Source organism: Sander vitreus, chromosome 14 (genome assembly GCF_031162955.1).
Source record: "Sander vitreus isolate 19-12246 chromosome 14, sanVit1, whole genome shotgun sequence".
In the NCBI taxonomy this organism is placed as follows: Eukaryota; Metazoa; Chordata; class Actinopteri; order Perciformes; family Percidae; genus Sander; species Sander vitreus.
The window spans coordinates 3,020,626-3,045,115 of record NC_135868.1 but is presented as its reverse complement, the minus strand read 5'-3'; the positions used below and the strand labels follow the sequence as shown (position 1 = coordinate 3,045,115).

Here is a 24,490-nt window from a genome sequence, read left to right as displayed (position 1 = left end):
GTGTCCTGACAGTACCTAGGTAAGGACTACTAGCCAGTCAGAAGCCGAGTATGAGGGCGTGCCCTGACAGTACCTAGGTAAGGGCTACTAGCCAGTCAGAAGCAGAGTATGAGGGCGTGCCCTGACAGTACCTAGGTAAGGACTACTAGCCAGTCAGAAGCAGAGTATGAGGGCGTGCCCTGACAGTAGCTAGGTAAGGACTACTAGCCAGTCAGAAGCAGAGTATGAGGGCGTGCCCTGACAGTACCTAGGTAAGGACTACTAGCCAGTCAGAAGCAGAGTATGAGGGCGTGTCCTGACAGTAGCTAGGTAAGGACTACTAGCCAGTCAGAAGCAGAGTATGAGGGCGTGCCCTGACAGTAGCTAGGTAAGGACTACTAGCCAGTCAGAAGCAGAGTATGAGGGCGTGCCCTGACAGTAGCTAGGTAAGGACTACTAGCCAGTCAGAAGCAGAGTATGAGGGCGTGCCCTGACAGTACCTAGGTAAGGGACTACTAGCCAGTCAGAAGCAGAGTATGAGGGCGTGCCCTGACAGTAGCTAGGTAAGGACTACTAGCCAGTCAGAAGCAGAGTATGAGGGCGTGCCCTGACAGTACCTAGGTAAGGACTACTAGCCAGTCAGAAGCAGAGTATGAGGGCGTGCCCTGACAGTACCTAGGTAAGGACTACTAGCCAGTCAGAAGCAGAGTATGAGGGCGTGCCCTGACAGTAGCTAGGTAAGGACTACTAGCCAGTCAGAAGCAGAGTATGAGGGCGTGCCCTGACAGTACCTAGGTAAGGACTACTAGCCAGTCAGAAGCAGAGTATGAGGGCGTGCCCTGACAGTACCTAGGTAAGGACTACTAGCCAGTCAGAAGCTCAGTATGAGGGCGTGCCCTGACAGTAGCTAGGTAAGGACTACTAGCCAGTCAGAAGCAGAGTATGAGGGCGTGCCCTGACAGTAGCTAGGTAAGGACTACTAGCCAGTCAGAAGCAGAGTATGAGGGCGTGCCATGCTAGCAGCTAGGCGAGCATTATAACGTGTGTTCCAAAGTGACCACGTTTGTCTCTGAAGTAAAGGCTGGACTACAATAGAGCTGTTTGGAGCAGATTGTGAACAGTGTTTTCTGTTGGAGATGGTAAATCCCTTTGGGGGGGACTTTGGGCTTTTTCACTTTGTAAACCTATAACGTGCACAAAAAGATATATAACACAGTAAAGGAAAGGGAGAAAGCAGAATATGAGCATTTTAGGTAAAAGTATTTAACACTCATGTTGTCCTCTAGTCAGATTTGACCCGTTTTCAAAACTTCTATATCAGAAATATTGTTTTTCTTTTTGACCAAATTACCCCAAAAGTAGCCTAAGTACAACTGCAAGTACTTGAAATGGCTTCAAAACAGTCTCCAGACTAAACTTTGACATGCACACGTCTGTGATTATCCATCAACCTACGTTCCTCGAATACTAGTCATAATAATTCATAATTTCAAAATTAGGTATAATTTCCTATAAATGAGATTAATTGACCATGAATTCCAAAAATTAGAGTGAAACTAGTGGTAATAAGATGGCGTTTGTGACAAATAACGTCGAAAACGTCGGAAAAAAGTGACAAAGACGTTTTAAAAAGCGTCAAAAATGCCAAAAAAGGGAGAAAAATGTAAAAAAAAAAAAAACGTCTTCATTTGGACCCAGGAGGACAACAAGTGCATACTCAACCAGAAGACAACATAACGGTTAAGTATCATCAGGAAAATGTAGTTGAAGTATTAAAAGTAAATAAAAATCCTCCCATTGTAGAAAGTGTAAAGGATCCAAACAGTCTGATCATCTCAGCTGGACTTGTAGGCCGTTACGTTGTCGGCTAGTTTCATTCATAATAAAACATCAGATGTTATAAACTACATGTGTTCCGTGTGCAGAGATCTTAACGTGTAAAGTAACTAGTAACTAAAGCTGTAACAGATGAATGTAGTTGAGTAAAATGTACAATATTTCTCTCTGAAATGTAGCGGAGTAGAAGTAGAAAGTGGCATGAAAAGAAAAGACTCAAGTAAAGTACAAGTACCTCAACATTTGGACTTAAGTACAGTACTGGAGTAGATGTACTTAGTTACATTCCACCACTGTTCAACTCCACCAAAACAAACAGCTCAGATTTGTTCTTCTTTCCCTCTTTTTTTTCCCCTCCCTGAACAACCTGAGGAAGACTTTCCCCGCTCGGACCCCGGAGATGTTTCCCTTCGTCCCCTCCCTCGTCCTGGTCCTCGTCCTGGCTGCTCCGGCCCTCCTGACCCCGTCAGCCTCCCGCCAGTTACAGGTCAGAGGTCAAAGGGCGCCCAGGGACACCAGGCAGGACTCCATCAAGGTGAGTCAATACATAGAAAAACAGTGGTGTAGTCTAATGCATTGTACTGGGTATACTTTACTGTATATGTATGTCGATCTTCTTTAAAACTTGATCTTTTCAGCTTGTCGCTTGATGGCTCGAAGTTTGTTATTGGTTCCCATAGTGAAGGGAGTTTGAGAACGGCAACACACAGAGACTGGGCTTCATTCTTTGTTTCAGGTGGTTATCTCAGAAGGCTGCGTCACTCAGGGGGAGTCATCCGATGTCAACCGGGGAGGTAACAGAACTGGTTTGAAAAACTATTGTCACTTCAAACAAACGTCATTTTTCCCACGTTACGTCATCATCAGTCGGGCTTCTAAAGTTCAGTCTGCATCTCATCCCCCGTTCTTAAAGCGTAACTCTCGCCAAAATGCAACCTAGGGTCTTTTTGTGAATGTACCCGAGTCAAACTTTCGTTTAAAAGCATATTTAGGACGGAATCGTCACTTTTAACATTTACCGTGTTCTCGTTTTTCGGTCAAATGGCCTTTTGAATGGGAGTGCTAGGGGCACTTTTATGCTAGCCTCAAAATAGCTATGTTTAAAACACTAAGAAGGCTCGACACAACATGAGACTTTGCTCCAAGTATCACCAGGGACTCTACACCTTAACGAAATGTTGACAACATTGTTTGTGTACCCAGAGTTTACTAAAAAAAAGGTTTTGAACAACTCACCGTAGCTCTTGTTGTTTCCGGCCGCTACCACCTCGGCAGTCAAAGCGAGTCGATATCAAAACAAGTAGCCACAGATTTAGTATTCCCCTTGTGCACCGGTGTAGTTCATGTGTAGAGCCCCTGGTGATACGTGACGTAAGTGGCGCTTCCGTCCTAAATATGCTTTTAAACGAAAGTTTGACTCGGGTACATTCACAAAAAGACCCTAGGTTGCATTTTGGCGAGAGTTACGCTTTAACCCAACCTGTTGGTCTCCCAGGTAAAGAGATCGACCTGACCCCCGGCTCCCCTCTGATCCTGACCCATAAGATCAAACTGGTCCCGTCGGGTTCAGGGTCCGGGTCTTGTGGTTGCGAGGTGGACTTCGCTGCCCTGCGCGAGCGCCTAGAGAGGCTGGAGAGGGAGGTGTCGTCCCTCAGGGAGAAGTGTGGGGGAGCTGAGGGAGGCTGCTGCACTTCCAAGGAAAGCAAAGGTAAAACCATACACACGGTCATCTCACTATAAATCAAGGTGTGTGTGTGTGTGTGTGTGTGTGTGTGTGTGTGTGTGTGTGTGTGTGTGTGTGTGTGTGTGTGTGTGTGTTCAGCTTGCTGCCCAGTGTGATCTCAGTGGTCATCCGTCATACAAAGGATTGCTGTCTCCCTAGTCTCGCATAGCCAAAACAAATGATGTGATAAAGAGCATTTACAGGAATAATAAGTTTATTTAATATAGCACCTTTTACAGCCAAAGTCACGAAATGCTTGATAAGATAAATTTGACTTATTTTACACCGGAGAAAGGGCAAGATAAGCGAGTAAAACCTCTACCACCTCTCCCCTTCTGTCGACACTTCCAGATGAAAAAAATCCAGATGTTCCTGCTCCTAGTAGTCTATTGCCTTAAGCGTTTGGCTGGCGAAGGGGCCCATAATAACCCTTAAACGGTAAAATGAACAAGCAAAAAAGAATAAAATGACAATGGAAATAAAACTTAAAGGAGAAATCCGGCGCAAAATGAACCTAGGGGTTAACAACACATGTACCGAGTCGACCGTTCTCTGGGATCTGTTTTCATGCTAATCGAATGTGACCAGTTTTAGCGCAAACCGCTAATTAGCTTATAACGCTAGTCGTCTGGGCCACAGATAAAGTCAAAAGAAATCTCTATTTCTACACCACTAAAAAGGCTCAAAATAGCACCAGACTTCCACGGTAGCATAATGAGAGTCCCTACATGTTAACCGAAGCATTGAGAACTTTGTAAGTGTACAGACAGTTTATTAAAAAGATAGATTATAAAGACAGTAGCGTTCATGTATACAGGCGGGCGCCATCTTGAGAAAACAGTCGCAACCAGTCGACGCCGTGCTTGAGCTATGTTACTGGTTACTGGTTGCATGGCGTTCGTCGTTCGACTTTACCCTCTGCCCCGACGACTAGCGTTATAAGCTAATTAGCGGTTTGCGATAAAACTGGTCACATTCGATTAGCATGAAAACAGATCCCAGAGAACGGTCGACTCGGTACACGTGTTATTAACCCCTAGGTTCATTTTGCGCAGGATTTGTCCGTTAAAAACTTAAAAACAGACACATTTACAAACATGAGATAAAAGCCAGTTTAAACAGTCATCGGCCGCTTTTTAAAAGCGTCCACAGAGACCACAGATCGTGTGACAATAGGAGGCGCTTTCCACAGCATCAGAGCGACCGCTCCAAAGGCTCGTCACCTTTTTGTTTTCTGTCAAGAGCGAGGCGAGAGCAGGAAGACCTATACGTGCCTCGTGATATATACGGATGGATGGAGCAGAAAGAGAGTTAAAGACATCAAGCTGCGCCGGTCCACTTTAAAACCTTTATAAAATATGAAGCAGAGCGTTCCCTCAGATCAGTAATTGTAAAAACATGAATCGATATAATAATGCTGGGTCTGACTCACAGTTCGCAGTCCATTTATTTCTCGTCTGTCATCTCATCCTGCTGCGACTCATTCAGACACAATCTGCCCGATCGTCTGCACATGTCTTTGTTTTCAGCCGATCGCATGAGTTCACATTACTTCACTCCTTCCCCTGTTCCACTGACTCATCCTGCACACACACACACACACACACGCACACACACACACACACGCACAAACACAAACACACACACACACACACAGGTTTGTTTCACTATCTTTGTGGGGGACCTGTCATTGACATAATGCATTCCCTAGCCCCTTACCCTAACCTTAACCATCACAACTAAATGCCTAACCTTAACCCTTACCCTCACCCTAACCAGAACCTCATTCTAACCCTAATCCTAAAACCAAGTCTTAACCCTCAAACAGTCCTTTAAACTTGTGGGGTCCAGCATTTTGGCCACACAAAGCTGTAGGGAACCCACAAGTATATTGGACTCCCGGTTTTTGGACCCCACGAATATAGTTAAACAAGCACACACACACACACACACACACACACACACACACACACACACACACACACAGCATTACAGCGTGACCTCCTGCTGCAGCCGACAGATGACAATTTTACATTCTGATTATTTTTATTTTTTGAGAGAATAGAGCAAAATGAGACTCTCATACTGGCCGTTTGGCCTTTTTTCTTCTAACATGGACCAGTGCGGCAAAGATGAATCATTTAAGCAATGTTGTCAACTGTTTTGATAATTCGATACTCTGACTGCAGCTTGTTAAATGTGAGTATGTTGTAGTTTCTTCTCTCCTCTGTGACAGTAAACTGAATATCTTTGAGTTGCGGACAAAACGAGACATGTGAGGACGTCATCTTGGGCTTTTTGGGAAACACTTGATCCACATTTTTCACCATTTTCTGACATTTTAGAGACCAAACAACAAATTAATTAAGGTTAATCGAGAAAATAATCAACAGATTAGTCGACAGTGAAAATAATTGTTAGTTGCAGCCCCAAGGTGCTGTGCTGTCAGTTAAATTACTTTTGACAGATTTACGTTACGATTCAGTCCACCACTCACGTTCTCCGTCAGAGTGGAGCTGACCTCAGGACTGATCCCATTTTAAACTGGCAGCACTCAGAGCATGAGCTAAGTGTGTGTGTGTGTGTGTGTGTGTGTGTGTGTGTGTGTGTGTGTGTCTGTCTGTCCTCAGCTCACTGTGCCAGTGTGATCTCAGTCTCCGTCTCCTCCCAGTGCAGTACAGCTTCCCTCCACCCTTGTCTAATTAGTCGAAACAAGGCTGCGTTACACTCTAATGAGAGAGGATTAGACCTCCAACCATCACCCCCCTGAATACTACAGAAGGAACAGGAGACTGTCCCAAATAATTCAAGACATTTCACGTTGATTATGAAACTGCAGCAAAGCAAAGCTTCTGTCCCGGCCCTTGTGGAGCTCAGGATGAACTTTAGCTCTACTATAGCTCTACTATTTGTGAAGCTATAAGAATAATAGTACAACACTTGTGCAAAGAATAAAACAAACTCTAGAGCGGTTCAGTTCCAGTTTAACGGGTGTAAAACCCAGTTCACACCAAAGATTTGCAACGAGACGAGTTTAAACTTGCAGCTACTTACAAGACGGTGTATCATCTCCAGAGAAACGACTCTGTTCTTCCGTTCTAACTTCCAACTTTCAGGCTGTTTTGTAGTTGGATATCATTTGTAGCTGTCGTCATCTGTAGAAGGATAGTGATAGTGAGATACTTGCTACAGCTGCATTTCTAGTAGAGATGAATCGGTGAAAACAATGTTTTCTCTGATTCACTGCTTTGAATCAGTGGGCCCAAAGCTATGCCATTTCCACCAGCTGACAGTTTGTAACGTAGAAGTAAAATGGATTATGCATAATTTTTCATTCTATAGTTTGTAGCTGACTTGACCAGATGACTTCCCTATTGGCTGTTGAAACAGGTGACGTCTCTTACGTTCTAAAACCAGCCTCTGGAGACTTGACCAGATGACTTCTCTATTGGCTGTTGAAACAGGTGACGTCTCTTACTTTCCTAATCCAGCCTCTTGAGACTCGATCAGCTGACTTCTCTATTGGCTGTTGAAACAGGAGACGTCTCTTACTTTCCTAATCCAGCCTCTGGAGACTTGACCAGCTGACTTCTCTATTGGCTGTTGAAACAGGTGACGTCTCTTACGTTCTAAAACCAGCCTCTGGAGACTTGACCAGCTGACTTCTCTATTGGCTGTTGAAACAGGTGACGTCTCTTACGTTCCAAAACCAGCCTCTGGAGACTCGACCAGCTGACTTCTCTATTGGCTGTTGAAACAGGTGACGTCTCTTACTTTCCTAATCCAGCCTCTGGAGACTCGACCAGCTGACTTCTCTATTGGCTGTTGAAACAGGTGACGTCTCTTACTTTCCTAATCCAGCCTCTGGAGACTCGACCAGCTGAGTCACAGCGCCACCGTCAGCTGGTTTGAGTCGAGCTGAGACGGGCAACCAGCTTAGACCACTGCAACTTTTCCTGCAACATTCTAAAACGTTTTTTGTCTCGTCGCAAATCACCAACACACACAAGTCCAGTGGGAGAGAACATGCAAGAAGTTAAGGGAAAAACACAAGACTTACACCCAGGAAACGCGTGTTTGTGTCCCAGGAGTATCTTTTTTTCTAATCTTACCTAGTCATTTTGGTGTCTAAACTGTCGTCGCCAAATGACGCTGACCTTTTGTCGGCTAAACTCAATTGCAACAGCCTCTGGATTTACCATAACTTCACCTTTTCTCGGCTAAACTTAACTGTCCTGTCGTCTCAAGACGAACAAAGTGTGAATTGCTTCAGTATTTTGGTCAGTTTAGTCACCTTTTTCATTGAATAAGACTCAGAGAGAAACTTTGAGAAGAAGGATAATGGCACGGCTTTCCTCTGTGTAAAAATATCCTATACAAGTACAACGTTGGCTGCGTCATATTTGTCACCTTCATAAATTGCTCTTGAGAATTTCTATGTTTACTGATTCTCCCAACTATTAGATGAAATTTACGCCCATGTAAGATGTGCCTCTGTGTGTCCTCTCCCTTGTTTAACCCGTCTGTCCCTTCTGCTTCAGGTGCAGGCTGCTCCATCAAACCAGAGATGGGCGAGTGTCCCAACGAGTGCAGTGATCAGGGTCGCTGCGTGGACGGAAAGTGCGTCTGCTTCCCTGGTTTTAGCGGACCCGACTGCAGCCAGTCCAACTGTCCCGGAAACTGCAACGACAGCGGACGGTGCGTGAACGGACAGTGTTTGTGCGACCCTGGCTTCACCGGTCCCGACTGCTCACAGAGAGGCTGCCCCGACAATTGCAGCAAACGCGGCAGGTGTGTGGACGGGAAATGCGTGTGCGACAGCGGCTTCACTGGTGCAGACTGCTCTGAGGACTCCTGTCCAGGAAACTGCAGCAACAGGGGGCGCTGCGTCAACGGAGAGTGTGTTTGCGATGATGGATTCAACGGTCCTGATTGCTCTGAAAGAACTTGCCCAAATGACTGCTTCGACCGCGGCAGGTGTGTGGACGGTAAATGTTTATGCGACAGCGGCTTCACCGGCGACGATTGCTCTGAGAAGTCGTGCCCGGGAAACTGCAACAACAGGGGACAGTGCGTTAACGGAGAGTGTGTGTGCAAACCTGGGTTCACCGGCCCGGACTGCTCAAAGAAGGCCTGTCCGGATGACTGCAACAACCGCGGGAAGTGCGTGAACGGTAAATGTGTGTGCGACAGCGGCTTCACCGGTGCGGACTGCTCTGAGAAGTCGTGCCCGAGAAACTGCAACAGCAGGGGGCGCTGTATCGACGGAGAGTGTGTGTGCGACCCTGGATTCACCGGTCCGGACTGCTCAAAGAAGGCCTGTCCAGCTGACTGCAACAACCACGGGAAGTGCGTGAACGGTAAATGTGTGTGCAACAGCGGCTTCACCGGTGCGGACTGCTCTGAGAAGTCGTGCCCGGGAAACTGCAACAGCAGGGGGCACTGTATTGACGGAGAGTGTGTGTGCGATGATGGATTCAGCGGACCGGATTGCTCTGAAAGAACTTGCCCCAATGACTGCAGCGACCACGGCAGGTGTGTGGACGGTAAATGTGTGTGCGACAGCGGCTTCAACGGCGCAGACTGCTCTGAGAAGTCGTGCCCGGGAAACTGCAACAACAGGGGACGCTGCGTTAACGGACAGTGCGTGTGCAATGATGGCTTCACCGGGGCGGACTGCTCTGACAAAGCTTGTCCCAACAACTGCAGCAACCGCGGGAAGTGCGTGAACGGGAAGTGTGTTTGTGACGTGGGCTCCGCCGGGCCGGACTGCTCTGGCAAAGGCTGTCCCGGGAACTGCAACAACAAGGGGCGGTGCGTCAAAGGGAAGTGCGTCTGCCGGCGAGGGTTCACCGGAGCGGACTGCAGCCAGTGTGAGGACGGCATGACCGGACCCAACTGTGACACCGGTGAGTCAAAGCCAACAAATAACACAATCTATTAGGGGTGGGAATCACCAGAGGCCTCACAATACAATATTATTACAATATTCTGCAATCTATTGCAATTTATTACCTTTTTTCCAACTTCAAATTGTTCCCAGTTTCAAAATGATGTCCCCAAAAGGAAACTTTGTCAACCTCTGTTTTATCTAAAAAGATACATTTCTCTGTTTGTTCATCTCACTTCAATTTTATTGCTGGAAAATGGGATTGTCAAGCAGACAAACTGACCCAACATATATAAGGAGAACTGTGTCTGGAATGGGACTGAGTATCGCCAGTGATTTCCTGAATCGATTCGACTCCATTTCCATTTTGATATCATTAGGTTGGGGAAATTTCAGTTACAATACCAGTTTAGCTCGGATATAACAGAGATTCTCAGGGAACTTCTGCTGTAAATTGTACAAGCAAGAAGTGACCCTCAGATATATTTTCATAATGCACAGGGTTGATGTTTACATTCAGAACTGATCCCCCCCAAAAAAGGATGTGGTGAGTTATACATCCATGGTGAAAAGGCAGATATTAAATTTCATGAATCGATATCAGATCACTCTAACAGATGGCTTTTTAAATGGAGAATTGACTATTTTAACCAAAGTACTTTTACTTAAAGTGCTCATATTGTGCTCTTTGGCTTTTTCCCTTTCCTTTATTGTGTTATATATTTTTTTGTTCACGTTATAGATTTACAAAGTGAAAAAGCCCAAAGTCCACCCCAAAGGGACTTACCATCTCCAACAGAAAACACTGTTCACAAACTGCTCCAAACAGCTCTGTTGTAGTCCAGCCTTTACTTCAGAGACAAACGTGGTCACTTTGGAACACACGTTATAATGCCCCGCCTAGCTGCTAGCATGGCACGCCCTCATACTCTGCTTCTGACTGGCTAGTAGTCCTTACCTAGGTACTGTCAGGACACGCCCTCATACTCTGCTTCTGACTGGCTTGTAGTCCTTACCTAGGTACTGTCAGGGCACGCCCTCATACTCTGCTTCTGACTGGCTAGTAGTCCTTACCTAGGTACTGTCAGGACAGTTAGTAGTTAATGAAACCGTCGTTTAAATGAAAGCTTTTTTTTTCAACGTTTCTTTTTTCGTTTTCATCACTTTTTCCGACGTTTTTGTCACTTTTCCTGATGTTTTGTCCATTTCTTTTGTCACTTTTAAAAAAAAAAAATGTGGTCACTTTTTTCGATGTTTTTGTCGATTGTTTGCCTCCAATTTTTGAAGCTTTTTCTGACATTTTTGTCACTTTTTTCAACGTTTTTTTGTCTTTTTTTCTTTTCTTTTTTTTTAAATGCTATAAAATAGAATAAAACACCCAAATTCAGTGAAGAGTGTACTTACTTGTGAAGGCCTTGTAGGGAACCGTCCACGTTACTTTCTTTGACAATTTGGTTGAAAGAAACCCAAATTTATGATGTAGAAACTTTTTGAAACTGGGTCAAATTTGACTCCAAGACAACAATTGTTCAATAAACGAGAAACTTTGAACATAATCCCCAGTTAGAGAGAGTCAGATAGTGTTGTGGGGGGGCGGGACATTAAGTCAGACTCAGTGGGGGGTGAGATCGAAGCAGAGGGACAGACACAGAGCTGTAGCCGAGCCAAAGTAGAACACTTCTTAATTCATTCACTTTATCGGTTATCAGGCAACTAAAACGCCGATAAAGATAATCTGCAAAGTGCCAAAAAATGGCCCGATAATCGACCACGGCACATAATCCCTACTAAAAAGTACTTCAGGACAAATTCAAGGTACTTGTACTTAACTTGAGTATTTCCATTTTCTGCTATGTTATACTTCTACTGCACTACATTTATCTGACATTAGTTTATTTTCTGATTCAGATCAATAATACCAAATATAACCAACAAATAAATGATGTAACGTAATAAATTAAGATAAAACTTTATTGATCGCAACGGAATATGAAGTAGCTCCGCCGTACATGGAGCTAAAAAAACCTAAAACAGAAATGATTTACGTTCATTTTTATTGTATTTTTTTTTTTTGTTTTTTTTTATCTGTCAATATAGTCTCAGTTTGCAGTTCTCATAAATGTTCTTTTTTATTTTAGTTTTAGTTAACTATAATAACCCTGAATCTGATCCGATGGTCGTGTGACCGAGCCGTGTTGCTGTTTTGTTTCTGTTTTTTTGTCGTTGTTGTCGTTACCGCAGCTACGTTAGCGCATTAGCTCGTCTGTTTTTGGGAGCGGCTTCCAGTGACGGAAGTGTTTCATTAACAGAGCAACAGGATCCAGATCTGCTGCTGCCCATAAAACTCGCTCAGACTGCTGCTACGTAAACGGCCTTCTGCGCCACGGCGGACACAGGACACGTGTGTGTGAGAGTGTTAACCACATGTGTCAAACTCATGGCCCGTGGGCCGAATCCGGCCCCCCTCGCACGTATATAACTTTAGGTTCACAATGATTTTTTAACCCTAGTTGTGCGCCAAGCCACAAACGTATATACATATAGACCTTTTTCACTGCAGACGTGTTGACATGTCATAGTAGGAGAAGCACAGGTGTATTTAACACCATTAGGAGATTCCACTTAGGAGAGGCCCTGGTATTGTGCATGCTGACTCATTGAAATAGCTTACTGGGACGGTGTGTGTGTGTGTGTGTGTGTATGTGTGTGTGTGTGTGTACTGGCACTTGGTGGAACTGAGCCATCGTTAAGGTTATCAATTTCAGCTGTGCTTTTCCTACTATGACAAGTCAAAATGTCTGTGGTGAAAAAGGTCCATTACGTATTTTAAACGTGTGTATTACCGCGACACTCAAAGCAGGATTTGGCAGATTTGTCGACTTTGAGACTTAGAAATTCCCCCCAGAAGCAGAGAGTTTGTACAGTGGCACTCATATGTTTATGAACCCATGCTAAAGTTGACTAATAAAAGGAATAAAAAAACATCTTTTGGAAATTGATCTTAATGTCTTAATTAAAACAATTAGTAAAAATCCAACCTTTAAGGACACCTATTGTCTTTGTGAATGAATAATGTATCGTAAATAAATAAATGTTCTTCCTTAAAATACAGGGGGCATAAGTCAGTACACTCCTATTTTAGATTCCCATAGAGGCAGGCAGACTTTTATTTTTAAAGGCCAGTTATTTCATGGATCCAGGGTACTATGATCCTGATAATGTTCCCTTGGCCCCCACATCATCACATCCCCTTCACCATACCCCCACATCATCACATACCCTTCACCATACCCCCACATCATCACATACCCTTCACCATACCCCCCCATCATCACATACCCTTCACCATACCTAGAGATGGGTACTAGATGGGGTACTTTCCATAAAATCATCTCTCAATGCAAATCAAACCAGCTATTAGGCTAACTGAAATAAAACCATGCCGATCTCTAGGTATGGTGAAGGGTATGTGATGATGGGGGGCTATTTTAAACCCCCCCCCCCAAAAAAAAAAGTCAAGAAAAGCATTTTTACACTCATACCAACGTAATTGTGTAACCTAACCCTAACCCACATGCAATTGTGTTGTTATGCAACACGTTCTCACACTCATCTGGACGCTTGGTCAGGTGCCTTTGTCGTTCTTATTAACGCTAAAAGTCTCCTTTATCGCTATAAGTAAACGTGCTTGGTCGGGACTATTGCCGTCCCTTTATCGCTATAAGTAAACGTGCTTGGTCGGGACCAGAGCCATAGAGATATAAAGAGTTGCGACACTCGTTGATCTCGCTAGCGGGGTGGTCACGTGGTTCATGTAAGCCTGTATAGTTCCAAACACACGCAGCGCTGTCATGTTCTACTATGGGACTGACAGCAGCGATTGCAATATTGAATGGTAAATATGAATAAAAACACATACCCATGTACTTGTTTGATTGTTATTGCATATTTGTAAATGTCAGTTTTACATTTGGAGTGGTAGAGTGACAACTGAAAGCTATGTATAGATACGTTTTTAAGTTTTGGAGGGAAAGCGTCACGTCCGTGTTAGCATGAGTAGCACTAGGCTACTGTCTTGTATTGTCCTTCGTGTCACGGGGTCTTGTTTAGTTTATTTACATTTTGTATTAGCCTGTCCAAACGTGTTTGTTCTGACATGTCTGGGACCCCCCCCCCCCCGTGCCAGTTCATGTTAAATGACATCACATAATACGCGAGGGTCACCGGGGACCTGAAGCTCAACGCCAAGCCAATGCAAAAACGTCAAAAATAAACTAAGTCCCAGGGACCCGAAGGACAACACAAGGGTTAACCTTAACCGTACTCCATTTTTTTTAAATCAAAGATGATTCATGGACTATTTTGCTTGTAATTCCGATTTACTTACCCGTGGTCAGAGAGCGATTGAGAAAGCAGAGTAGCAACAGTCCATTCAGCATTTAGTGTCCAGCCCACTTCTTCTGATGAGGCAGGAGTTGACCACACAACCATGATCATTTTAAGACTAAGCCATACACAAAGTATCACATATATTAAAGAATAACAACTCATTACACTTGGATGAATACATTTTTTTATTAAACAATGAGTGACACAACAAGAACAAGTACAGAAAAAAGGAATACAGTGGGGAAAGGAGACAATTAAAAAAGAAAAAGGAATACAAATAAGATTTACCGCCGGCACCACTGGTTATAAAACCCTTCAGCAAATGCAGATTCTACTGCCTAACATCCTGCACGCTGCAAAGGAGGATGCAGCATGTAAAGCTGGAGCCAGGAGTTTTGGGGGTTAGTGTTTGAGTGTTTAATAAAACAAATCCTCTCCACATATATCAGGCTGAGGTTTGTGGAACAAAAAACAAGTGGGAACAAGTATGACTAAGAGCAACAAAGTAGAGCCAGGAATAGGGGGAATAGTATAAGTGATTAATTAACAAAAAATATCCTCCACATATATCAGGCTGAGGTTAAGGATTCAATCAAAGTGCATCAGGGCTGAGAGGAAGGTAAACAACCGTGATAAGGGGTACCTTGGCAGCAAGAGTCAGACTAAGAAGGCACTTTCAACACTGCAGACTTCCTCAACTAAGGTCTTAACATCTAGTTCACTGCCAAACACCTTACTGGTTGCCATGTGTGTATTTGGCCTCTCCATCCCCGGCACACCGCCCGCAGCCTCCAGTCGCCTCTTATTTCAGCAGCCGCAGCCACCACCAGCAGCCGTCGCCAGCACCAGCTAGGGCTGCTCGAATATGGAAAGAAATATGATCATAATTATTTCGGTCAATATTTAACACGATTACTTGTTGACTTCTGGAAAGATGTTGCAATTATTGAACTTAAAAAACAGTGGAAAACGTTAAATAAATCAACAGTAAAAAAAAAAAAACACAACTGTGAAATTTGCATTAATACTTTTTCATATTTAAGCTTATGTCATTGTCATATGTCACTTACTCATATTTTTTGTGTGGAATAATTTGTATTCATATATGTAATCCAACAGCCCTTTCAAGGGTATAATTAAACAAACGTAACCTTATTTCTAGACACACAGTACTCAGCTGACTAGTTAACACCGTCAGGTTCAGCAGATAAAACCTAGCTAAATAAAAACAGTCCTTAATCAACCTTAATGATCCTGATACCTTCACAGCTGGCGAAGTCATGCTAACAAACGAGCTAACGAGCTAACAAACTAGCAGGCAATCGGTCGGCTACCAAGATAAAAATATATATAATTACGCTGTGCACACATACAAATAAAGATCAGTATATGCATCATAAAGGGCCTCTGATAAAATATAGACAGTTGACAATTCAACATTTGCATTGGACAACAATTGGACATTTGCCAAACAGCTGATCCTGACATCCCTAGACCGGCGAAGTGTGCTGCTTTTACCGGCGCAGGAACTCGAGGTAATATTCCTCCAACAAATAACATCAAGCCTGATAGCAATATTGGCCAAATGGTGATAACATCACTCCTGCGCAGACCTCCAACAATCCCCACACAAACTACATCGTGCCTCAAACAGCAGCAGATGAAACTGTTTCAGACTGTAAATCATGCAAGCGTGTTGTGGGATGCAAAAACGAAGCCGAAAGACATTTTCGGTGGACACCTGAATATACATAGCATTATCTTAAAGACTGAACAACTTGAACACTTACTGACTGATTCAAACATCGATTACTTATGCCTCACAGAGACTTGGTTAACCCCAACAACCCCTTTATCTGTTTTTAATATCCCAGGGTATAATGTGTACCGACGGGACAGAAGGAAAGGGAAAAGGGGTGGAGTCCTAATATATGTGAAAGACAGCATTCAAAGTCAGCAAATAGTCTTTCCGGAAAATAACTTGGAATGCGTGGGGGTAAAACTTACACTATCTCTCCCAAATATATTTTATGATTGTCTAAATGTCATACTTAAACAACATGGAAAAATGGAAGTCATTTTTATGGGTGATTTTAACCTAAACTGGCAAGACAAAATACGTAGGAAAAAGCTAAAAGATATTGCCAAAACTTTTCAGATGACGCAGATGATCCATAAGCCCACAAGAATAACAAAGTCTTCCCAAACGCTTTTAGACTTCATTTTCACAAATAAACCAGATAGAATTAGAAAGATGTATAACCTCATTACTGGGTTATCCGATCATAATCTTACTCTGGCTTCCAGAAAATTGTCAAAAACACGCTTTAATAAACAAAACTCAATAAAGGGGAAATCCATGCCTTTTATCGATCCAAAGGACATGGCCTTCATTGAAAATGAAATAAAGAAAGTAAACTGACATAACACCATTGGTAGCATGCCCTGTGAGCCAGCCTGTGCTGATTTAATGTCAACTATTAAAGACATTATATTAAAATACACCAAAAAAAGGGGCAAAAAAAAAAAAAAAAAATATATATATATATAATCTACCCTGGTTCAACACAAATCTCTGGGAATTAATGAAAAAAAGGGATGCTTCTTTGAAAAAGCTTTTAAAATAAAAATGAAATACTGATCATCTGATTTTTAAAAGTTTAAGAAATAAAGTCACACAACAGCTTAGAAAGGCTAGAGCAAATGTCTTCCTCAATGTTATTAGTGAGGCAAAAGGAAACCCTAAACAGTTATGGAAGAGCATTGACAAGATACTTGGATGGGAAAAATCAGCAAATACCGTATTTTCCGGACTATAAGTCGCACTTTTTTTCATGCTTTGGCTGGTCCTGTGACTTATAGTCAGGTGTGACTTATGTATCGAAATATATATAATTTAACATGTTTTTAAATGTCTACAGCCGCGAGAGGCGCACTAGGCTTGTGACGACTATATGCTGCTCCTAAAGACAACTGAGAAAGAAAAGAAACTGCAGGCGACTGCAGGTAGTAAAACAAGCAGCCGAAAACGGTAATCGAGCAGCAGAACGAAAGTTTGGAGTGAGAGAGAAACTTGTGAGGGACTGGAGAAAAGGTTAGTCTTACTGCAATGAAGAAAACAAAGAAAGCTAGTCGCGCTGAAATCCAGATGGCCAGAGCTGGAGGAAGGAGTCCACAGATGGGTGCTTGAACAACGTGCTGCTGGGAGAGGCTCGTCAACAGTGCAGTTACGTTACGTTAACATAGCGGACACCTACCGTATTCAGCCGCTTGTTCTGGCTGCTGTTGTGTAGTTTAATAACTGTTAATGTGTTACGTTAACATAGAGGACACCTACCGTATTCAGCCCCTTGTTCTGGCTGCTGTTGTGTAGTTTAATAACTGTTAATGTGTTACGTTAACATAGCGACACCTACCGTATTCAGCCCCTTGTTCTGGATGCTGTTGTGTAGTTTAATAACTGTTAATGTGTTACGTTAACATAGAGGACACCTACCGTATTCAGCCCCTTGTTCTGGCTGCTGTTGTGTAGTTTAATAACTTGCCTTTCCAGATTAAATGTCTGTTCTTGGTCTTGGATTTTGTGAAATAAATTTCTAAATAAATGCGATTTATAGTCCAGTGCGACTTATATATGTTTTTTTCCTCTTCATGACGCATTTTTTGACTGATGCGACTTATAGTCCGGAGCGACTTATAGTCCGGAAAATACGGTAAACATTTAAAACTCATGGTGGATGGCTGTATCCAGGATGATGACCAGATTATTGGGGGATGTTTTAATGAGTATTTCAAAAAAGTTTTCCAAAAACTCAACTCACACAAGTCTTTACCTGTGATGATTCTGCTTTCAAGTTTTCCCTTATCAACACAGACAAAGTGGAAAATGTAATCTCACTTTTATCTAATAGCAAAGCTAAGGATATATATATATATTTAAAACAACACAAGACATCTATTATGATACCTCTAGCCATGATTATAAACAAGTCTTTTAACTAAAACATCTTTCCCAGTGTGCTTAAGCCTGCCATCGTCACCCCTGTGCATAAATCTGGGGATACTCAAGTGGTACTATCGACCCATCAGTATTCTCCCAGCTGCATCAAAGGTTATCGAAAAGGTTGTGGCAGAACAACTAATAGCACATCTGGACTTCCTTGAATAAATTAAAACTAGCTTAAATCAAGGAGGAGTGGTGGGAGTCTTCTTAGATTTACGCAAAGCCTTTGATACAGTTAATCATGAGGTACTGATACACAAACTGGCCAAATATGATATCTCCATAAATGTCCAAAATTGGATAAAATCCTACTTGATAAATCGAAAAACAATGTGTGAAGTAAATGGCACATTGTCTACATCTCTTGCATCTACTCTGGGAGTTCCACAGGGGTCAATTTTAGGGCCACTGCTCTTTTGTTTATATATTAATGACCTGCCTTCAGTCTGCAAGGGCATAAATATTGTTATGTATGCTGATGACACCGTTTTATATACCCATGGGAGAAGTGCAACAGACGTAGCCAAGAAATTATCAAGTGTCATGAGCAAGGTTAGTGACTGGTTACATAACTCATGCCTCACCTTAAATGTTGAAAAAACTTTAACCATGTTCTTCACAAACCGATCTAAACGTAAAACTTATCCTGAAATTTTAGTAAACGGCCAATATATAAAACACGTAGAGAAATTTAAATATCTGGGGGTAACTCTAGACTCTTAGCTTTAAAGGTCATGTTAAAAATGTGTGCAACAAACTAAAAACAAACTAAAAAGTAAATTTTAGATACATAAGAAACTCTCTCACCACTGAAGCATCTAGTACATACTTAAATGCCTCAAGATTCATGACAAAAAAACACGTCATTATCACCATTGTCATATACTTGTCAAATACGATCTACTTAGTTTTGATAATTTAATAAAACACTCAAATGGGTCTTTGTTACATAAAATCATATACAGTGCTACTGCTCCCCCTCTGAAAAAGACTCTGCTCTGAAATAACAGTGAGAACTACTCGAAGCGTTACAAGGGGGGAGTGTAGCATCCCACAACGTAAAACCCAATTTGGGAGTTCGTCCTTCTCATGAGGCAGTGGAATGCCCTTCCGACGGAATATATTTTATGTACAAATTCTCACACTTTCTCATGCCTAACAAAGAGTTGGTTGTTGAGTAAACACGTTTGCACACATCTATAAGATACTGTATTTATGTGAGTGTGTGTGTGTGTTTGAGTATGTGTGTGTGTGTGTGTGTGTGTGTGTGTGTGTGTGTGTGTGTGTGTGTGTGTGTGTGTGTGTGTGTGTATCCTTGTATGAATGAGTGTCTAGAGTTGCATGTACTCTAATGTGCCTAAGCTGCTGCTGAACTGTTTGAGTGTGTGTGCTGGGAGGGGGAGAGAGAGAGTGAGTGGGCTGATGGCGCCCCTGTTTTTGGTAAACTGCCTGTTTTTAATTACTATGGACACCATGTCATTTATAGTCCTGTGAAATTTCTATTTAAAATTGTTAATTGTTTTTTAAATGTGTCATACCTGCCCAGGGACTACAGGTGGAAATTAGCAATTGTTGCTATAACCTGGCCTAAGACATATTCTCTTGTTTAACAAGTTTAATGTTTATTGGTGCATTGTCCCTGTTTCAAATAAATCAATTTCCAATTCCAATTTCCAAAAGAGGTAGCTATTTAATCAACTAACCTCAGAAGTTACTCGACGGCCAGCAATGAAAATGAATGATGTCCGACGCCGTGAATGGATTGTTTGGAACTATGACGGCATACCCCGGAAGTAGGCGGCAAAAAGCGTACAACGGAGTCCAATGGGAGTGCCGCCACTGTGTCTTTCTCTATCACTCTTGTCGGGACTATTGCCGTCCCTTTTGACGCAGTTATGTAAAGGAAAAGGTCATGGGTGGGCTTACGGTTCCGTGACACGCGGGAACTACAGGACAGTTGGGTTTAGGAAAGGGTCATGGGTGGGCGTACGGTTCTGTGACACACGGGAGGAAAGAAAAAAGCAACTATAGCAAGCGTGACAAGTGGGACGTGAATCCTGTTCTCCTGGGTGAAAGTCCTGTGTTTGTATGTTATCACTCTGGTCGGGACTATTGCTGTCTCTTTTGACGCAGTTATGTTAAGGAAAAGGTCATGGGTTGGCTTACGGTTCCGTGACATGCGGGAACTACAGGACGGTTGGGTTTAGGAAAGGGTCATGGGTGGGCGTATGGTTCTGTGACACGTGGGAGGAAAGAAAAAAGTGACTATAGCAAGCATGACAAGCGGGACGTGAACCCCGCTCTCCTGGGTAAAAGTCCTGTCTTTGACACTTGACACCACTTACTTGGTGTGAAGTGTTCTTTTTCCAAATGTAACTGACCTCTGATTGGAGCGAAGGCAGAGAGAAGTCCCACAGCCTGAGGCCGATACGTGAGGCAGGGAGATGATGGGGAAAATTTTTTCCTTCTTCAACATCTTGAGAATCTTCCTATAAATGTGGGTTGATGGAAAAGATCTGATCTGCTTTTTCTCGCACCTTCCTTTATGGAGTTTGCGTCAAATTGTCTGCAACAGTTTCTAAATGCACGTGGCTCATGTTTGATTTTTTTTTTTTTGGTAAGTGGTTACAGGAACCATGACGTCAGGCTCTCGGTGTCACCCACTCGGTCTGAGCCGTGAATTTTTCAGCACTCGTTTTATGAGAAACTCGTGCAGTAAAACGAACCTGTGAATTATTATCGCGTTCACAGTGAACTCCCTGCCACATGTTTCAGTCTGTGGTTTCACGAACTGCACTTCATGAAAAGGAGTAAATAATGAAACGTAGATAAAACATGACAGAAAACAACATGATTTTCATGGTCGTGAAAATCATGAACATCACCCACAAACGTTTTGAAAACAACAATGTCCCAGCGGTGGAAGAAGTACTCAGATCTTCTCTCTCTCTCTCTCTCTCTCTCTCTCTCTCTCTCTCTGTCTCTCTGTCTGTCTCTGTCTGTCTCTCTCTCTCTCTTTCTTGTTTTCTGTCTCTCTGTCTCCCTCTCTCTCTCTCTCTCTCTCTCTCTCTCTCTCTCTCTCTGTCTCTCTCTCTGTCTATCTCTCTGTCTCTCTGTCTCTCTTTCTCTCTGTCTGTCTCTCTCTCTCTCAGCCATGTCGGGGGTTTCCCAGCTGACCACCAGGGACATCACAGAGTCGTCCGTCACGCTGCTCTGGACTCCGCCCCGCGTCCAGTACGACACCTACTACATCACCTTCACCAGCCAGGTACCAACATGTCCGTCCTGCAAAGAGCAACAAAACAACCTAACAACACAAACAAGAAACATTAAAGAGCAACAAAACAACCTAACAACACAAACAAGAAACATTAACAGAGCAACAAAACAACCTAACAACACAAACAAGAAACATTAACAGAACAACAAAACAACCTAACAACACAAACAAGAAACATTAACAGAACAACAAAACAACCTAACAACACAAACAAGAAACATTAAAGAGCAACAAAACAACCTAACAACACAAACAAGAAACATTAACAGAGCAACAAAACAACCTAACAACACAAACAAGAAACATTAAAGAGCAACAAAACAACCTAACAACACAAACAAGAAACAGTGCCTACAGGACAGAAGATTAGTTTTCACGTTTCATTAATTTGTTCACTGTCAGGTCACAAAATGAATAAATATTCACAATAACAATACTAAAAAAATAAAATATAAAATGAAATCAATATGAACACAAACACATACTTGTAGAAATAATTCAGACAGCAGATGTGTCCCGGCACTCACTCACAAAATACTTCACGTTGAGAGGAAAAACTCAACATCCTCAGGGAGCCGTGAAGCTGCAGTGCATCACATTAAACCACCTCTACTAGTCTGAGAACATTACAAACAAAAGCATCTGACCTTTGACCTGCAGGTCATACGACCAGAGCTCCTTAAAGCTCTGCACAAGAGCAGCAGAAACAATCTGAGAACAGAAGGAGAGAGTCTCCAATAGGAATTATACAAAGAAGTGATCTTATTTGAATGCCAGGTCAGATGTAGTCTCGCATTGGGAGACTTATCTCCACAGCGCTGTGGAGCAAGGTCTGGCAACGGGAGCATACACTCCTGGGATAGGAGGAACAAAACTCTCTGGGTTGTTTTGCATTTCTTTAAACCAATCAGAATGGTCTTGGGCGGCGCTGAGCTTCGGACGCAGCGACGGAGGCTCTGCTAAACAGTTTCAGGAAGGAACTTGTTCTGGTGGGACATTTGCACCCCGCAAAAAAAAACACCACATACAATATTACACGACGTTAACTGCTGACACAATACAGTAACGTGAGCTATTTAAATGAGCTGGATACATACACAAAATCATAACATCTGTGTTGCCAAAGCATAGGAACAAACATACAAACAAACAAACAAACAACAACAAGGAGTAAATATATCAGATATAATAATAAAAGTAAACAGGATAATCATGATATAATTGCAGATAATAAACAAATACTGTGCATGTACCTCTAAAGGTATGTTGAAACAATAATAATAATAACATATATAATATTAATATGTACAATTCTCGACGTATTATGCCTTATATTGTGGCAGGAGAAGACATATTTAGCTGCTAGCCATGCCGTAGTTTAATCTTCCCCTAATAAAAAAAGTAAGCAGTGTACCCAAGTGTATACAGGAAATGTAATTCTGTGTCGTGGCGGCAGTGTGTACAGCTGGCCCAGCGCCAGTGTAAAATGACTAAGGGGGCTATTAAAAATTGTGAGGGGGCGATTTCTTTTTCATAAAAATAGGCGAAAATGAAATACATCACCCAGCATTATCCCCAAAAAAGGCTTAAAAATTAAAACGTGATGCTATATTTCAAAATTAAACACATTTATTTATTTATCATCAGAGCTACAGTGCGTAGTTTCTGACGCCCCCATGAGGAATTCTAGGTAATGACAACTAAACTGTCGGCGCGTCGTTATCTTCACTCGACGTTCAGCGCGGGAAAGTCGCCGGACGCCCCAATCTTCTGAACACAGCCATACTGAGAAATACAGAGAGAGTTGTGTGGAGCTGATAGTCTTAATTAGCTTTGTTGCGGCTGTAAGCAGTCCAACAAAGTGCTGCCGCGAGGGACTAAACACTGAGAGATGCATCAACACACTGTGACGCGCTCGAGATTGTACTGCAGTGATTTATTCCTCCACACGTAAAATACAACTAGCACTGCAGTTACCAAATGTAAAGTTACTTTGTGAGTCGAAATAAGTGCGTTAGTGCGGCGGTCAACAGAGAGTGTTCGCTCCCAGGCTCACCCCACTCTCTGTCAAAGCCCAACAAACCAACAGGTGAACAGGTGAAGCAAACACATATGTTATCACTTCTGCTCAAACCACCATGAAAACGGTCACCACCTACAATATAAGTGCCCAATATAACAATCAATAAATAATATCAGTGAGACCATAAACAACATAGAATATGTGGCTCCTACAAGCTTTGTAGCAACATTCAATAATGTCAAAAAGTTACGTTCTAAAGCTTTAACCGAAGCACAAAAACACAGGACAGGACAAGTATAGTGTAAATAGGCTTTATTGTAATCCATGAACGTGTCCAAATCTGCAATAACAGAACAGAAGAACAGGACAGGTGTTGCCAGCAGCATTCTCCCTCTCTGTTGACTGTCCCTTATGTCCCTATAATTCACTTTTCAACGGTTTACCTTCATTTTCAGAATATTTTTTTACCACTAGAAACACAGAGCTGGGAACTTTTACTGAGTGCCGCCACAGCGTCAGCACTCGCAAATACGGCATTTCTGAAGCAGTTAAGTTGTCCATTTTTATCATTTTCTTTTAAAATAATAAGTTTGACTTGACAAAGTAACTATTTAAAGTCAGTTTATGAGCTTTAGGCTCTTTCATTACAGATTGAACACACAAAAACAAACAACCTGGCGCCAGGCGCGGCGTACAGACACGTTCCTCTCTATGTCTCCACAATTATAAATGGTGACCTCTTTCAATGTCCAGCTCATGGTCAAAGACTCTAGCCTGGGAAAACCCTGTCAGTCTGGCCGAGAGCCCATTCAAGCCCATTTCCAATTTTTCCAAATCGAGGCACCAATCACAACCGTTGAGGCGGGCTTTACACGATGACAATAGCGCGGCGACGGCGAGCAGCTTTTTGTTTACATTCAATGCCGAAGCGCAGCAATCCGTTGATGCCGCTGTCGCTGCTACGTCACCCGGATCATTGGTCTGATTGGTTGAAGGACTATCCAACTGCGCCCAGAGTCATTTGAGCGGCGTACGTTGGTGACGCCCCTTTGGAAATGGGCTGTGAATGAACCTTCCCCAGACCCACTCTCAGTTACAACTGACCTGGTCTGGTCTGGTGTCAACCAGGCTACAAAGACTCTGTGTCTTTAAAGCTCTGCACAAGAAATGTAGAAATGGTCTGAAAACAGGTTCTGAGGATCTGCACAGATTGGGAAAGGACTTATTCAAAGAAACAATCTTATTTGAATGCCAGTTCAGATGTAATGAATTCCATGAGGGTTTGGATGATAATTGTGTTTAAAGTGGCTGCTTTCTGTGCAGATCGTGTATCTTTTCCATGACAACGAGGATCACCACAAAAAATC

At 42.8% G+C, this 24,490-nt stretch overlaps 1 protein-coding gene across 1 annotated transcript in view; it reads left to right on the top strand.

Moving 5' to 3' along the window:
* The first annotated feature begins 2,215 nt into the window (after positions 1–2,215).
* The window catches only part of tnxbb (tenascin XBb), a 52,398-nt gene continuing 30,123 nt past the window's right edge, over positions 2,216–24,490 (top strand). The window contains exons 1-6 of the mRNA XM_078268253.1: positions 2,216–2,350; positions 2,552–2,586; positions 3,279–3,523; positions 8,080–8,608; positions 9,074–9,447; positions 20,973–21,088. Of these exons, the coding sequence (XP_078124379.1) occupies positions 2,216–2,350; positions 2,552–2,586; positions 3,279–3,523; positions 8,080–8,608; positions 9,074–9,447; positions 20,973–21,088 (1,434 nt within the window). The remainder of the gene's footprint in view (positions 2,351–2,551; positions 2,587–3,278; positions 3,524–8,079; positions 8,609–9,073; positions 9,448–20,972; positions 21,089–24,490) is intronic.